Genomic DNA, 16076 nt, shown 5'->3' with positions numbered 1-16076 from the left:
CTGGCCGAGCCGCACCCTCCTGTCCGCAGGCAGCGTGGCTCCCTGGGCACCTGCGCCCGGGTGACAGACACTCAGGCACGGGGACGCAGTCCAGAGCGAGGGGCTGCAACCAGGCCACGGCGCTGTCAGCGTCCCCTTGGCACTCCAAGGGCCCCACCCCCACCTTCACCACCCCCGCCCTGCCCAGGCCCGGGCAGCTGACCGCTGCAGGGGGTGCCAAGCCCAGCACCGAGCCCAGCCCCCCAACCTGGCTGCCCCCCACCCCCGTCCAGTGTGCTCTCTGAACCCGCATTCTCTGACATTCTGTCCCCGTCGTCTATCACTCGGGGAGCCAGGAAAGAGGCTGTTGCTGGGGGACTGGCCAGATGCCAGGGGGCTGGCTGGGGGTGGGGAGGAAAGGGGTGCAGACTGGGGCTTTCCTCAGGAAGGACCCAGGGGTGGGGGAGCATCAACCACGAAGCGAGGACTTGGCAGTTAAGGCTCATACTCGGGCTGGTCGGAAAGCCCCCGGCCTCGCGCCTGCTCCAAAGCAAGTATTTTGGGGGCCTGCAGTTGCCAAGCAACGGCTCCAGGTTGCCATGGGAACTCTCCCTTCGGCTGGGGCTTGTCAGTTTTAGGGGGATAAGGTCTCCTCTCCACCTCCTCGCCCCGGCTCGGGTGCCCTGGGAGGAGACACTAGGTACCACCGACTCCCGCCCCCACCCCCCACAAAGCCCACCTAGCCTGGACCCCAACAGGAGACTGAGGTTCAAAATCCCAGAACCCCGAGAAAATGCAGAGCCCGGAGCCCAAGGCCTTCATCAGAGCGGGGAGAGCAGGGGAGGGCTCCTGGGCTGTGCTCACGTCTCCACCCCGCATAACCACCACCTTGGGGCCTCCCGCCGGCCCGGCCCTGACCGCGGTGGAAGCGGCTGTCATTGGGAGGAACTTGGCACCGGCACCCGTGCCCGGCCTGGCCCAGGCTTGTCTGCCCGCGGGTACACGCCGCCCCCAGCTGTGCCACTGACTGGCCCCGGGGGTCCCGTCATCTTTCAGTGCCTCAGTTTCCCTACCCAAATGGCAGGCACAGCCCTGCAGGCCACGGCCAGGCGAGGCGGACGGCTGTCCCCTGGCAGGTCCAAGAGAGGGTGCCCGAGTGGCCTGGTGCCATTCTGCAGAGGCCGGCTTCCCAAGGCGGGCGCGGGGCCCGGTCGCTGAGGGCAGGGTGGCCTCCGTGTCCAGGCCCCCAGGCTCCCAGCCCAGCGGTGTCCGCGTCCTTGCTCTACAGCCTCCCCCTCGCAGGGAAGCAGAGCGTGCCACCCCCATGGGGTGCTTCTGGGAGGATAAAGCCCGACACCCCCCAGGAAGAAACAGCCTCCGCTTCCTGGGCCAGCGCCGCCCTGGGCACCTTGCTCCCCTTTGCCGAGGCCTAAGGGAGCCCACCTGGAGCAGGGACAGGGAGCCCCGCGCCTCAGCCTCCCCACTTGTGTAAGGGGACAGGGCGGAACCCAGCAGGTGGGCACAGGGGCGGCTCAAGCCGCACGGCCCCCCGCGATCGGGCCTCTGGGGAAGGGACTCCTCAAGCCTCGACCTGCCGCCCCACGGCTGCCCCCCGTGTGCCCCCAGACCTGGGGCCCGCGGTAACAGGAGAGCCGCGTCGAAGTGTAACGGTAGCTGCGGCCGCGGGGCCCGGGGCCGGCTCGGCTTGCAGGTGACGCGCCAGACGCCAGCTCCAGACTGCACCGGCCGCCTGGGATCTGGGTCTGGCCCCGGCCCCTCCCGCGCCCTCCGCCCCGGCCCACCTGGCTGTGGGCTCTGCCTCCCCACAAATCGCCATCCACCCAGAGTCACCACGCGGGCTCCCCCGCAGCGCGTCACCTGGAGGGGCCGTGCGGTTTACAGCCGCCTGCAGCCTCCTCGCGGCGAGGGTGAGACCAGGTCTCCTCCGCTGTGGCCCCCTGAAGGCGCATCCCCGGGATCCATGCACCCCACCGCCCCAGCTGCAGTCCCCAAGACAGCCGCAGAGCCCGGGCACCTGTGTCCCTGGTCTTCGGGGGCGAGTCACCTGGAGCCCCTCTCGTGGCCTGGCCGGGCCCCCTATTCACAGTCCCGGGGCCGGGACCTGACTTGGAAATCGGGGTCTCTGCGGGTGTGCTCGGGTTAAGAGGAGTCATTCTGGATGAGGGGAGCTCCAGTCCAATGACTGGCGTCCCCCAAGGAGGCACAGAGGAGGCCACACGGAGCCGGAAGGAGGCTGGAGGGATCGCTGCCACCGCTGGGGGCGGGAAGAGGGGGCGGGAAGAGAAGGGGGCTCGGCGGGGACCCCTAGCTGTGGGCCTGCGGGCCCAGAGCCGGGCAAGGAAACGTCTCGTCTGTGTTCTAAGCCACCCCACAGGTGGGGCTTGGCCACAGCAGCCACAGGGCACGCCCACAGGCCCGCCCCCGGCTGCCCCACCCGCTGCCCCCTGAAGTGTTGCCCCTGTGTTCCGGGCGGGCCTGGGCGGTGACCTCGTCTCCAGCCTCGTGCCTCCCTCCTCCGTCAGCCGGGACCGCAGGGGCCTCCTTCCAGAACACCTCTCTGCGCCCGCCGCTGCCCCCGTGGAAGCCCCTGCCAACTCTCTGGACTGTCCCACTGCTTCCTCCAGCCGGCCCGGGGCGCGGGGAGCTCACGCCCACCGCGAGGGCACGAATCCCCCCTCTGCAACTCCCGCAGATGCATGTGCTGGCGAACCTCAAGGGGCTGAGGGTCAGGGGCCGTAGGGCGGGTGACGGCAGGCGAGGAGGGGGCCCGAGGAGGGGAATCCGGGGGCCTGGGCATTGAGAACAGAGGCAGCCATCCTGGGGTGCCACACCCAGCCGAGGTGTGGAGAGGCAAAGACATATGGGTTCCCGGCTGTGCCCTCTGCAGCTCTACCCCCCGGGCCAGCCACCGGCCACTCGGCCTCCCGCTGCCCCACCTTCGCAGCTGGCACGTGCTCCCTAGAGACGGCGTCAGTGGAGGGGGGTGAGGCCGACACGCGGGGCCTGGGGCAGGACGTAGCCGTGGCAAGCACCTGCTGGGGGGAGAGTCACAAAGAGGGGCGAGACCCCGCAGGGGCTCACTCAGGCCGGGCCTGGGTTCCGGCTCTGTCTCCAGGGGACGTCGCTTCCCCGGTGGGCTGGCTTCCTGGTCTGGGCCGTGAGGGGGCTGAAATGGAGGACCGCAAGCCTCCCAGGGCCTGCTCACCCCGCACCCCAGGCCTCATCAGGCTGGCGGGATGGGGGCGCCCACAGGGCACTCCAGCAACCTCTTCCCAGGACCTCGCCCTCCAGGGCGGATGGACGGGGAGGCCGGTTCCGGCCCCCAGCACATGGCGGAGCCGCGGCTGCCCCTTCCGGGATGCAGTCACAGCCCCGCGGCTCGGCCTTACCCGTCCTGTCCGCGCGCCCACCCCGCTGTCACTGCGTCCTCGCGCTGGGGACGCAAGCTGGGGTGCAGCGACCTGCCCGACAGAGGCCAGCGGCGGCGACGCGGTGAAGGGCCACGGGCAGCCAGAGGAACTGACCTCCTCCGACTGCGTCCTGTGCGCCCCGCGCCTCAGGTCAGGGGTGTCCCAGCCCCCACAGGTGGTCTCTTCAGGCCCGGAGCTTGCCCGTTCCCTCCCTTCCCCACCTGCTCCTTTTCCACCTGCTCTGTGGCCAAATTCCCCGCGGCCTCCTGGTCTCCGTGTCTTTGTGCTTCCCCGCGCCGGCCCACGGGCAGCGCCGGTCCACCCCGGCCCAGGCCCTCCCTCTGCACCCGCAGCAGCGCCCCGTCTCATCGCCCTGGGGTCCTTGCTCTTCTCTCCAGGCGTCATGCCCTGGGGCTGCCCCACCTCCTCTCCAGCCCCGGGAGGGAGAGGCCACGTGGTCCTCACAGCCCCTCCGGGGACCAAGCAGCCCGGCCGGCTCCGGGAGCGCTGAGGCCACGGGAGCTGAACGCATGGTGGCCGCAGCTCAAGCCCCCCACCTCTGAGCAGCCCACCCGGTGGACATGGAGGCTACTAACAAAAGGTGCAGCTTGGGCTGGAGGCAGGGGGACCCCCAGAATGACCCCTGGGTGTCCCCTCCTGGGCCAGCGGACGGCTGAACAGCGGGTGCAGCCCGCCCCCTGGAGGTCAGCCCAGGCGCCGCAGCCGGGCAGGAACCGGAAAACAAAACACACACCTTTGTTTGGCTGTAGCCAAGGCAGCGGCCCCCGCCCCAGGGGCCGGGAGCAGGACACCGCTCCAGGGGGATGTGAGGGGCCTCCCAAGTTAGCCTGGTCCTGCTTTTCCCCTCCAGGGTCCCGGCGTCCGGTGCACCCACGCTACTCCTCACCCCGCCTGGCTCCAGGCCCGCTGCCAGGTGAGGAGCCCTGCAGGCTCCCAGCGGCTGGGACGCTCCCCGCTCCCCGGCCGGAGCCCAGGCCCTGCGAGCTCTGCGGGTGCACGAGCCTGGCCCGCGGGCGCTCTGCTCCGCAGGACCTCGAGGGAGCAGAAGCATTTGCTGCCCAAGGACTGGGGGTGTACTGGAGGGCAGCGCTGGGCCAAGGCCAGCAGACCCTCGGGTGATCCCATCCTCGGACCTTTGGTGCCATCTATGCACCCCAATTTCTGGAGGAATACACCGAGGTCTTCCACCCTGAAGCCCCCTCCACACCAGGGGGGCGGGCTCCTCCTAGTTCCAGGTGTCCAGAGTGTTGGTGCAGGTCCCCAGAACCTGTCCTCTCCGGGCTGCCAGGGGGACGGTCCTGGCCCAGGTGACCCCTGGAAACCTGGGGGGCTCCTCCCCCCCCACTCTATGGAGCCTGTGGTCGCAGACCCGAAGCCCAGCGCCGCGGCAGAAGCTGCCTGCAGCCTCTCAGCCTCTTTCTTCTCCAAACGCCCCCCCAGCCCCCCTAGCCCCCCCCCCTGTCCAGCACCCCTCTGCCCCGCCTCAGGGTCCCCACCTGTGAAGCCAACGCGGTGACTCTCTGGGCGCGCGGCGACGCCAAGAGGAAACTGCCTCGCGTGGGAGGGGCTGCGCAGGGGTCCCCCAGGATTCCAGGGGCTCCCGTCTCCCAAGGAAACCCCACGGGGGGCGCTGGGTCGGGCCCCGCCGGGCGGAACCTCCCCGGCTCCGCACCCGCCCGCCGGGCCCGGCCGTCCCGCCCTCGGCCCAGTTTCCCGGGGCCCGGGGCGCGGCGCGGGCGGGCCGGGCACTCACCTGGCAATCGACCATCGTCCTCAGCCCCGGCTGCGCATCGCCGGCCCCAGGGCGGGGCCCGGGGCTCGCAGCGGCCGCTCGCCTCGGCCCGCGCGCGGCGCAGGGGGGCGCCCGGCGGCGGGGCTCATGGCGCGGCCTCGCGTCCCCGCCGGGCCCGGGGCTGCGCCGCCCTCGCCCGCGCCGCCGCCGCCCGCGCCGCTGCCATTGTCTGCGCCGCCCGCCCGCCCGCCCGCCCGGCCGCTCGGGCCCCGCGCTCGGCGCCGCCCGGGCTCGCGGGCTCCGGCCGGGGGCGGGACAGCCGCGGCCCCGCCCCGCCCCGGGACACGCCCCGGCCCCGCCCGGCCCCGCCCCCGGCCGCCCCGGAACCCGCCCCCGGCTCGGCCCCGCCCCCGGGCCCCGCCCCCGCCCCGCCCCGCCCCCGCCCCGCCCCCGGGACCCGCCCCGGCCCCGGCCCCGCTAGGCCCTGGCCCCGCCTCCGGCTCGGCCCCGCCCGGTCCCGCCCCGGACCCCCCCGGACCCGCCCCCGGCCGCCCCTGGCCCCGCCCCCGACACGGCCCCGCCCCCGGGACCCGCCACGGACGCCCCGGGCCCGCCCGGCTCCGCCCCCGGCCCCGCCCCCGGGACCCGCCCCGCTAGGCCCTGGCCCCGCCTCCGGCTGGGCCCCGCCCGGTCCCGCCCCGGACCCCGCCCGGACCCGCCCCGGACCCCGCCCGGACCCGCCTGGCCCCCGCCCGGCACCGCCCCGGCCCCCTCCCCGGCCCCCGCCCGGCCCCGCCCGGCCCCGCCCGGCCCCCCGCCCGGCCCCGCCGCAGGTGCGAGGGGCGGGCCCGCCGGCTGCGGGGGCGCGCGGCGCGGGCGGCGGGGCTCGGGCCGGGGGTCCGGCGGCCAGCGCGCGCCCGAGAGCCCCGCCCAGCCGCGCGCACGCCCGGACCTCCGCGCTGGCCGGCCCCGCGTGGGCGGGTCCCCGCCAGTCCCGAGCCCCTGTGCGGGGCCTCCTCTGCCCCCCGGGCCTCCACCCCGGGCCCAGCCAGCGACTGCGGTGCTGGCCGGGATGGCAGTGGCGACCCGGGGACGCGGGAGTCGCCCTGACCCCCCGCCCCTACCCCATGTGCCCCCAGAGGTCAGGTGCGCGCAGGGCTGAGCCGGGACCTGGAAGCAGAAGTGAAGGGCAGGTCTGCAGGCACAAGGTCAGGCCGCCCCTGCCTGCCCCTCTGCTGTCCAGGCCTCTGGCAGGGCCGCAGGGACACAGAGGGCAGCTTGTCCCTGCTGCGGCCCTGCTGGTGTCCAGCTCAGGGGCCCACGAAGGAGGGGTGTCCCAGGGGGTGTTTACTGTAACCGGGAGCCCCTGGCTGCCCCAATCTCACCCCTTTTTCTACAGGAGCAGTGAGCCCACCCGGCCTGGGCTCACTGCCCCCTCCCTCTGTAACCCCCAGACGCCCTCCAGGGCACTCCTGCGCTGCAGCCCAGCCCAGAACTTCTCCTCACCTCATGGAGACAGTCCGGCCCCTCTCCTGCCTTTGGTCCTGCTCGCTGACCAAACCACACGCTGCAGGAGGAGTGGGCTTGGGGCTGGCCCCAGGTTTTCTGGGATCTCCAGGTGGCTGCCCACTCCTGATGTGGACATGGTACCCCCCCAGGCTCTGCCTCACCCCTGCATGGAACGCTGCTGCTGCCTCCAGGGACAGACGGTGGGCCAGGGGGCCCACCCCACCTCTGCCCTGCCAGGCTCGGGGGTGAGTCTCTGGAGCCACAGGAGAGGCTGCCCCGGCAGGCCTCTGACCCCGCAGATGGCCTCGCTGGGCTGAGGCTGGCCTGGAGCCAGGAGGGCCTGAGACATTTGTCATGCCCTCGGGAGCTAAGAGCCCATGAACCCTCCAAGTTAACCCAGGTTTTTTTTAAAGCCATACATACCCCCCTCCACCACTCCCACAAGTTGATGGCGTTTGAAACCCAGGCTGCCTGACCCCCGGTGGCCAACAGCACGGACACTTGGATATGCAGGTGGTCAGGCCCTGCTGAGGGCCTGGCACAGGCCAGCTTTATTAAAAACCACCCGAACACTCTTACAAAGGAGGAAGCTCAGGCTCAGGCCAGTCCACCCTGGGGTGCCGGCTGGATTGGACCAGAGGAGCTGCCGAGACCTGGTGCCTTTCAAAGCCTCACTGCGGGGTCCCAAGTGAGGTCACAGCGCTGACACCTCCTGCAGCCAGAGGACAGGGTCCGGCCGCCTTTCGCACCCCACTCTGACAGGGGGCCGAGACCGCACCCGGCAAAGGCACTGCTGCTGGGGTTGGCTGTGGGCGCACCTGCTTGACCCGGCTCCCTGCTCCCGGCGTCTGGCCGGTCTCTGTGTGCTGGGCACGTGGGCACAACCCTTTCGAGTTCGCAGAGGCTTTTCTGCATTCATTTCCGGCCGGGTTCTGCTAGACGGGGCACAGAACAGTCTGCTCTCGCCCGAGGCTCGGCCCCTGGGTGGCTGGGATCCCTGAGGGGCAAGCTGCTCCGTGGGCACGGCAGCCCGGCTCTGCGTCAGCCCCTCAGCCAGCGGGTGTCCTTGTCCAGGGTGGAAAAGCGGATCAGCTTCAGGCTGGGTGGCTGCGGCTTCCTGTCGTCCCAGAGGTACTCGGGGGACAGCACCCTGGAGGGCTTGTGCGAGATGAAGCGGCGGTTCAGGTGGCTCTCCTCCTGCCAGGCAGCCATGACGCCGTTGGCCTTGTCGGCCAGGATGGCCATGTGGCAGCCCCTGGTAAACTCGTACACCCTGGCCACGCGCCCCCCAAAGACCGCCCCGCCATAGTAGAAGTCCCCCTCGCCCTCCGCCACGAAGGCGGTGGAGACCGGCCTGCGCTCGTAGGGGAACTGCTGGCGGGGGGCCATGAAGTAGCCGGGGTGGATGGCCGCGACCAGGTCGCCCAGAGTCTCGGGGCCCCAGGGGTTCCGGAACACCATGTCCACATCGAGGCAGAAGAGGTAGTCCACCTCCCGGTGCGCCCTGGCGGCGATGTGCTGGCTGATGGTCTCCATCCGGCGCATGGACACCTCCTCCCAGCGGGAGTGCGGCTGCACCGGGAAGACGCTGAGGCGGCGGCCGGCGCCGAGTGGGCCCCGGGGGATGGCCGCGGGGTCGTCGGTAAAGACATAGTAGTGCACCCGGTAACCTCGCATGAAGAACCGCTCGGCCGACTCCAGGAAGTGCCGCGTGAAGCCCGTGTACCTGGGGGCGGCCACCCGTCACCTGCCGCGGCGGGGCCACTCCCGGGGTCCCCACCTGAGCTCCACTTCCCCAGTCACGGTCCCCAGCGCTGAAGACCCGGGTGAGCAAGCTGAGCCCGCACGCGAGCGCCACCCCGCGCTCGCCACCTCCAGCCTCACTCACTGGCCAGGAGGAAGGCCCTGCGGTTCCCGTTTCAGAGGCCGAGACGCCTAGGCCAGAGAGGGGGCAGCAACAAGCAGCAGTGACCGCACCAAAGGAGGGTGAACTGGGGGGGGCCTGGGGGGGACGTGGAACAGGAGGAAACTGCAGCCACCGCCCCTCGCCGCCCCAGGCTGCAGCTGTTCAGACCAGGGGGTGACCCGGCCGCGGGTGGGTCATCCAGGGAGCCCCAACACAGTCCCCCAGGGGTCCCCAAAGAGGCAGGTAGGCTCGGGGAGGAAACAGGAAATGTGCCGAGAGGTGGAGGGGAGAGCTCCTGCGGCAGGCCAGGGGCCCCGGACCTCCTGACCGCGTGGCCTGACCACAGCCCCCAGTTATGGGAAGTGGTCTGGGGTCAACGCCTCATCTCTGAGGCCTGACTGGACCACTTGGGGGAGGCAGAGGGCCGAGGGAGTCCTGACTCAAAGTTCCCACTGCCCCGCCCCTGGGCTGCCCCCGCCCCGGCCCCCTCCCCTCAGCCTCTCCCCACAGCGCCTGGCTCAGGGCCTCCTAGTACCCAGGTCAGGTCCTTCCCAGACCATCCGCCCCTGTGGCTCAGGGGTGCCCTCACCCCCACCCCAGCCCACTACTCACTTCCCCACTGCAAACACCGTGACCCCAATGGTCAGGTTCAGCGGCTGGTAGATGTGCTGCAGGAGCTCGGGGTCGAAGGTGCCCTCGGACACGATGGGCGCCAGCCAGGGCGTGAGTGTCAGCAGCTCCACAGGCCTGGCGGAGGGGAGCCTGGGGCTGAGCGCTCCCCTGGTAACATCCACATCCTGCCCAGGCACCGCCACCCCCACCCCTCCCCGAGCTGCGTGGCCCTGGGCAGCTCTGTGCACCCCTCTGGCCCCCAGCAAGGTGGGGACGACTACTACGCACCTGAATACAGCTCAGAGGTGACACAACCGGTGCGCGTCCCCATCCCTGACTCCTAGACCGTGTCTCTGCCTGGTCTCAGGTGACCGGACCCCAAGGCCACCTCCCCTGCCCACCACCCAGCGTAGACGGCCTTCTCGCCAGTCCAGCCTCCTCTTTGCACCCTGACCGCCTCGATGCCTACCTCTGCTCCAGCAGCTTGGGCTGCGGGTACTGTGCCCTGGAACAGAGAAGGGCGCGGTGAGCAGAGGGAGGCAGCCCCGCCAGGGCCACCCAGGGGACAGAGACCATCGCTTACTGTGCCGCGGGCTGGAAAGGCCTCTCCCCCTTGTACTGCAGCTTCATGTTGCTGATGGTGGAGGCGACAAGAGCTGTTAGTTAGTGGAGGTGCTCAGCAGGGAAGAAGAAAGCTGAGATGAACCAAATGCCCCCACGGGGCAGGCACACCCCAGGTCCCAGCGGACCCCCTCCAGCCTCCCCGCTGCTCTGCCCCCTCCCCCCACGCACATGCGCAGGCCTGGGGTGGGCGCGGCGAGGCACCCTCGGGCCGCCACTCTCCAAAGCTGACGCCTTCTCCGGCACTGGGCACCCAGCACCAGCTAAGAGACTAGAGAAACTGGGGGGGCCCAGCTGTGCCACTTTCTAGCAGGGTCCTCAGGCGAGCCCATTAACCTGGGCTCCCAGTGGGGTCTGCGGTAGGATCCGGGTCTCCGGCGCCATCCGGGCGTGCTCTGAGGGCGTCTGCATGTGAAGACTGTCCGGATGCGCTGGGCCGGCCGGACCCTGCTCTGACGCCGGCCTGTAGATTTCCAGCTGGCCCTGCCACCCCTGCAGCCAGCTTCCCTCCCTCCCTCCCCTGGCTGTGTCTTCAGTAGGACCCCGCCAGATACACCCCTTTTCCGCATCTATAAAAGGGGATCCACCCATGGGAATTAAACAAGGCCTATGAGTTGGGGTGCCCCCACCCCTGCCCGAGCACACCTGCGAGGGCGGGCAGCCACTCGCTGCCTCAGACCAGTGTGGGTGCAGAAGGGAGCGGCCCCGGGAGAGCAGTGGCGGCTGCTGGGTAACCAAAGACGGCAGGTGGCAGGTGGCACGGAGCCTCCAGCTCTGCACCGAGAGCCACCAGCCCGCCCAGAGCCCTGGGGCCAGGCCTTCCACTCCCTGGGCTACAGATGGCAACAATGAAGCCTGCGGCTGTCCCAGGGGTGGGAGTGAGGCCCAGAGAAAGGACAGGCAGGCCCAAGGCCACCCAGGGAGCGAGTCAGGGCAGCTGGCTCCAGGCCCGCAGCAGGACACCTACGCCACATACTCCTGGAGGGCTCCTGCCTTCTCCAGTCCGCGTGGTATTTTTGGTGGTGAAATATACGCAGCGGAGATCTCCTTTAGCCCTTTGGAAGTGTACAGTCCCTGGCGCGAACCCCGTTCTCTGTCCACCCACCATCCCTCTCCAGGGGGCTTCATCCTCCCCAAATGAAACCTTCCCCATTAAACACCCCCCCACTATTCTGCTTCTGTCTCTATGAATCTGGCTGCTCTGGGACCCCATATTAGTGCATTCCTGTAATATTTGCCCTTCGGTGATGCGTCTGGACCCTCAAATCTACACTTCTTCAAGTCAATTCGCCCAACTGGCCCTCAGCCCCCATTTCCCATGACAAGCCCGATTCCAGCCCTGGCTTCAGAGCGATGGCACTGGAAGGGGTGAAGGTAAGAAGGGGGCCCCACTGAGGGCACAGCGGCCTGGGCGGCGCCAGGGACAGCAGCGGAGACTCTGCACCAGAGCCACAGATGGGCCCCCAGGGGAGCGCCTCCCTGCCCTGGCCCGGAAGTCAGAGTAACACAAGTCCAAGGAAAGAGGGAAGCAGCAGAAAGGAGCGACGTGGCCACAAGCAACATTCTCCAACTCCCGACGCATTCAAAGACACTCGGCCCGCACCTCCGGCCAGCACCCTAGATCTTGGATGCATAGATCAATCTTTAAAAAATAAAAGACTTTTGGCCACGACTGACATTCAGAACCAGGCAGGCCAGCGAGCGGCAGAGCCTGAGCATGGAGAAAGGGAAACGTGGTTAATGGGACGTGGTGGGGTGGGGCGGGGGGCGGAGGCCTCCGTGTGCTTGAATAATTGAAATTTAAACCAAAGAAAGCACCCCCATCTCTCCAACCAGCAAGACTCTGGGTTCGTTTTTTTGTAACACCCACTACCACCAGCACGAGCCAGGGCTGGGGGTGCATGAATGCCACTGTGTCCCGATCCTTCTGGAAAGACCCCCTGACAAGGGGATCGAGATTCTACTGTGAAAGAAAAGCCACAAGCTGGGCAAAAGAAAACAGATTTATAGCGACAAGGACCCCACCCCCACCCCCGGTGACCCCCAGGCCCGCTCAGTCAGGCTGAGCAAGCAAAGGCTTGTGACAGATTTTTATCTGCCAAGTCCTTGCCTTTCACACACACAGGTTGCACCTGCCAGGGATGGTGATCGGAGTTTAGAGGACTCTGCTCCTTGTCAGGGAACTCACCAGTGCCCGGGACAGGGACCACACGCTCTATTTCTATAGCGTTTTTTTTTTTTTTTTTGATTTATTTATTTATGCATACAAGAGCTGGGGTACAGGCGAGAGGTGCGGGGGGTGAGAGCATTCACCAGAGACAGAGTGGGGAGCAGAACAGGCAGACTGACTGAAATACACTGCCGAGGGGAGCAGCGGGCGAGCCAGGAGAGGTCTGCGCGCCATGTGGGTTGTTCCCTGGCCAGGGATCGAACTTGTGCTGCAGGGTAGCTTCACAGTGTTGTGCCTAACTCCTCGCGCCACCAGTGGGCCCTACAATGCTGTTTCTATAATGTGTTGCCTTCCATGTCACTTTTTTACTGAGTGCCCTGCCGGCTCCTTCCAGTCCCAACACCATCCGAGCTACCTGCGGGCATGGGCGGGGAGAGCCGCTGCCCGGGTCTGCTTTCTCACTGTGAATTATCTTGATTTTTGAGAATGAATCTTTTTCCCTCTACCTAGTCTCCATAATTATTTATAAGCAGGGAACGTAGCAAACAAAAGGTTCTTCAAGGATCGAAAAACATTCTATCCAAGCCGCTGCTTACAAACAAAGGCAGAACACTGGGGACTGGAAACACCCTAAATGCCCCCCAGTTGTCAGTGGGAAAGAGGGGTGTTCAAGATTTATGACCCAGTCCCTCGGTGGAGTGAAACAGTGGTAACCACGGAGGGATGAACCACATTGAAAAATAAAGCCAGCTCTGGGGAAAGAGGATAAAAATCCCAGCCATTTCCATTTCTGTTTTTAGAGCCAATGAGGTACACGCTGGACTCCCCTGGAGAGCAGAGCAGTGACCGAGGCAGGCCGGGCGCCTGCAGCCAGAGCGTGACTCCGGCCGGTGGGGCCCAAGAGGGAGACCCCTGGTCTCCCGGCCAGCTGCCTAATTGACTATGTTCTATGTTCACACTAAAACAGAAACGCTCCTTATTGACAGGCTGTCTCTGACCCGCATTTCAGACCTGCCATGAAAAACAAAAGACCTTGGGGCCAGACGCCCCCGAGCAGCGCCACCCAATTTTCACTCTTCATGGGCCCAAGTCAGAATGGCCCCAGGTTACAGACTGAGTCTCGTGTCCACTTGTCCCTCGGATCCACACAGAGCACAGCATTTGAGGCCACGTCCTGCAAAGCTACGGGCCCTCCCTTTCCGCCTGACAGGTGCAGCAGGTGAGGCTCAGAACTTGCAACAAGGTGAAACAGGAAGAACAGGGGCTGCCACGTCACCCGAAGATTGAAACGGGGGATTTCAACGCCACCCCTGCGGCAGCACACACATCACCCACTCACCACACTACCACAGCCCTGAGCTTGGCGCCCGGGAACCTGCAAACAAAGTGACCCAAACACAGTCTCCCCACTCTGGGCAGCCCACGGGGACCCCTAATTCTCTCAACCCCATACTTACAAGATCTCTGGGCAGGGGAGGTAATAGGGGACATAGGAGAATGGCAGCCAGTTGTCGACATGCACCCTGGGAAGGAGAAACACCTGCTGACTCTGCCCAGAGGCTGAAGACCCACTAAGTGCACGCTGGTGGGAGAGAGGAGCCCACTGTGTGGGGATGGAGGCAGAGGCCTGTCGGCCTGGCTGGCCTGGGGACACTGTCTCCCGCAGGGGGCCAGCCTGGGCTAGGGCAGGAGTACTCTGGGGGGTGAGGGGCCCCTGGACCGGCAGGGAACCCCCACGGGTGAACTGCACAGGGTGCGCAGGACTTCCTCATCTCCGCGGCTGGAAGGAAGAGCCAGGGAAGAGCAAGTGGGGGTGGGGGGCAAAACTCCAAAGCCAGAATTCCCTGCACTGAGGGAGGGGACAGGCGTCCAGGAGAGGTAGGCAGGGCCTGGGACGGGGAAGGGTGGGTGGGGATAGCGACTGGAAAGGAGGGGCCCGGGGCGTGCTCACCACAGAGCCCAGACGGCGGCGCCCACTAAGAGGCAGGAGCCCAGGCCCAGGGCCAGTCTGCGGGCACGCATGGCTGGGGCGGGGTCCCAGGGGTGGCGGCGGCCGGCGAGGGCGGCCGGCGGGGCCCGGACGCTGCGGAGGAAAGCGCCTCCTCAGAGCGGTGGCCCTGCCCTGGGCGCCCCGGGTCTCCGCGACCCGCCGAAGCTGCGGCTGTGCCGGGGGCGCCGCTGGACTGGGCGCCCGGCTCCTCTCTCGGGGCGGGCAGCGGCCTGGGGGACCCCCGGCAGCCAGACGCGCGCCACAGGCAGAGCCGCGCCCGGGGCCCCCACGGTGCCCTCCGGAGCCCCGCCCCGGCGCCCCAAGGGGCGGGAAGGCCTCGGCCCTCTGGCCCGCCCCGCCCCGCCCGCCGCCGTCCCAGCCGGGCTTGGGGATGGGCCGCGGAGGGCGGCACAGCCGCGGCGCCCCCGGGCGGGGTGTCCGGCGCGGGGGCGGCCGAGGGCAGAGGCAGCGCGGGGCTGGGCGCGGCCCGCTCCCCCGGGGCCTGGGCCGGCCGGTCCCGCGCCTCCCCGGCGGGCCTCGGCTCCCCGCCCGGGCCGCGCGCGCAGCGGCCTCAAGCCCCGCTTCGGGGCTCGGGGCTGGGGGGGCCCGGGGGGCCCGGGGGGCCCGGGGCCCGGGGTCGCCGACGCAGAGCCGGGCCGCACCGGGGCCGCGCCGAGCCCCGCAGCCGGACTTGCGGGGGGACGCGGGGCGGGGGCGCGACGGACCCCAGAAGTGCAGACTCAACTCACCCCTGCGGCCTGGCCCAAGTTAGGTCGGACGGGAGCGCACCCCGCGGGGACACCGGGCCGCCCGCCGGCCCGCTGGCCGCCGGCGTCCTCCGGGCCTCCTGCGGGCCTGCGAGACCGGCCCGCTCGCCCCGCCCCCCGCCGCGGCCCCGCCCCCGCCGCGGCCCCGCCCCCGCCGCGGCCCCGCCCCCCGCCGCGGCCCCGCCCCCGCCGCGGCCCCGCCCCCGCCGCGGCCCCGCCCCCCGCCGCGGCGCCGCCTGCTGCGCCCCCGGGTCGGGGCGGCCCCCGCCGCCAGCGCCTGGAGGCGTCCTCCGCCCTGCGGCCGCCGAGACGGCCCGCTCGCCCCGCCCCCCGCCGCGGCCCCGCCCCCGCCGCGGCCCCGCCCCCCGCGGCCCCGCCCCGCGGCCCGCCCCCCGCGGCCCGCCCGCCGCGGCCCCGCCCACCCGCCGCGGCCCCCGCCCACCCGCCGCGGCCCCGCCCACCCGCCGCGGCGCCCGCCTGCTGCGCCCCGGGTCGGGGTCCGGGTCCCCCGCTGCGCCAGCGCCTGGAGGCGGCCTCGCGCTCGGCGGCCCTGCCCCGGGCGAGACGCGGGTTCCGGGGATTCAGGACGGCGGTGTGGGCCTGGGACGCGATTTGGGGGGCACCGTGAGCGTTTCTGGAAGGCGGCGGCGTAACTGCAGGGGAGCCCCCAGGACGCGCACCCGCAGCCTGCGCCGCCTCCCGCTGACCAGCCCACAGCACAGGGGGCCGCGAAGTGGACCCCCACTTCTCAGCAGCTGGGCGGGGATGCTGTCCCTCTGCGAGGCTGCGACCCTGACCCTGAGGCGGGGTGGCCTGGGGCGCGCGGGGAGGGGCAGGCGGAGCCGCCCGCCTTCGCTGAGGCCTCGTTAGCTTGCACAGAACAGGCCCTGGACCACGGGCCTGAGTGCCGACCCCCGCCTGGGCGGTGACCCGCGGGGCGCAGCAGGCCTGCCCTGCCCGCTGCTCCCCGCAGCAGCGGATCCCGGTAGATCCGCGGGTGCTGCCCCCACTCCGCCTCCGGTGGACCCTCTCACCCCCACACCTCTGACCTGCACCCCGAGCTCTCTCTCCCCCGCTCTCAGCAGCACCTAAATAACGTGAATGAAATGAGGAAAGATGTCGGCGGGCTCTGCGGAGGTGACCTAAGTGTCAGTGGCCAGAGGACATGTCTATGGAAATGACGTTGGAGCTGAGCAGACGGGGCACCACACCTGGGCGGCCACGGCCGGGGTGGGGCACACCTGTCACTCCCCCAGGCTCATGCCCCCGGCCGCTCTGCACACTCGCGCCCCCGGTCGGCCAGAGGACGGTGCGGTGGGGACGAGGTGGTCTCGGCAG

The 16076-nt window shown here is 69.5% G+C and overlaps 2 protein-coding genes across 9 annotated transcripts in view; both read right to left on the bottom strand.

Moving 5' to 3' along the window:
• Positions 1–5243, bottom strand: part of RALGDS (ral guanine nucleotide dissociation stimulator) — a 38202-nt gene extending 32959 nt beyond the window's left edge. For both annotated transcript variants that reach the window (XM_037492913.2, XM_054689209.1), the window contains exon 1: positions 5185–5243. In XM_037492913.2, coding sequence (XP_037348810.1) covers positions 5185–5199 — 15 coding nt within the window. In that variant the 5' untranslated portion in view covers positions 5200–5243. The remainder of the gene's footprint in view (positions 1–5184) is intronic.
• A 1799-nt stretch (positions 5244–7042) lies between these two features.
• On the bottom strand, positions 7043–14749 carry GBGT1 (globoside alpha-1,3-N-acetylgalactosaminyltransferase 1 (FORS blood group)). Of its 7 annotated transcripts, XM_054689221.1 has the most exons (7): positions 13933–14024; positions 13439–13504; positions 9774–9846; positions 9660–9695; positions 9191–9325; positions 8561–8674; positions 7043–8398 (listed from the first exon to the last, which is right to left on the bottom strand). In XM_054689221.1, the coding sequence occupies exons 1-7, from the start codon at positions 14001–14003 to the stop codon at positions 7367–7369; spliced, it is 1527 nt and encodes a 508-aa protein (XP_054545196.1). In that variant the 5' UTR covers positions 14004–14024; the 3' UTR covers positions 7043–7366. The 7 variants fall into 7 exon arrangements, with proteins under 7 accessions (XP_054545196.1, XP_037348846.1, XP_054545197.1 ...); XM_037492949.2 differs by lacking the exon at positions 8561–8674 and having other exon boundaries at positions 7675–8398; positions 9774–9824; XM_054689222.1 differs by lacking the exon at positions 8561–8674 and having other exon boundaries at positions 7675–8398; positions 13933–13971.
• Positions 14750–16076: the final 1327 nt, after the last annotated feature.

Source organism: Talpa occidentalis, unplaced genomic scaffold (genome assembly GCF_014898055.3).
Source record: "Talpa occidentalis isolate TD23 unplaced genomic scaffold, MPIMG_talOcc4v2.1 talOcc4.7, whole genome shotgun sequence".
Taxonomy (NCBI): domain Eukaryota; kingdom Metazoa; phylum Chordata; class Mammalia; order Eulipotyphla; family Talpidae; genus Talpa; species Talpa occidentalis.
This window is presented reverse-complemented; position numbering and strand designations above follow the sequence as displayed.

Excerpts from the sequence above, each read along its gene's own strand:
- GBGT1 (XM_054689221.1), bottom strand. The coding sequence starts at position 14,003 with ATGCGTGCCCGCAGACTGGCCCTGGGCCTGGGCTCCTGCCTCTTAGTG. Across the intron at positions 9,696-9,773 it reads CCTTTCCAGCCCGCGGCACA|GGCACAGTACCCGCAGCCCA; the intron begins GTAAGCGATGGT and ends TCTCTGTTCCAG. Across the intron at positions 8,675-9,190 it reads ACGGTGTTTGCAGTGGGGAA|GCCCCCCCCAGTTCACCCTC; the intron begins GTGAGTAGTGGG and ends CGTCCCCCCCAG.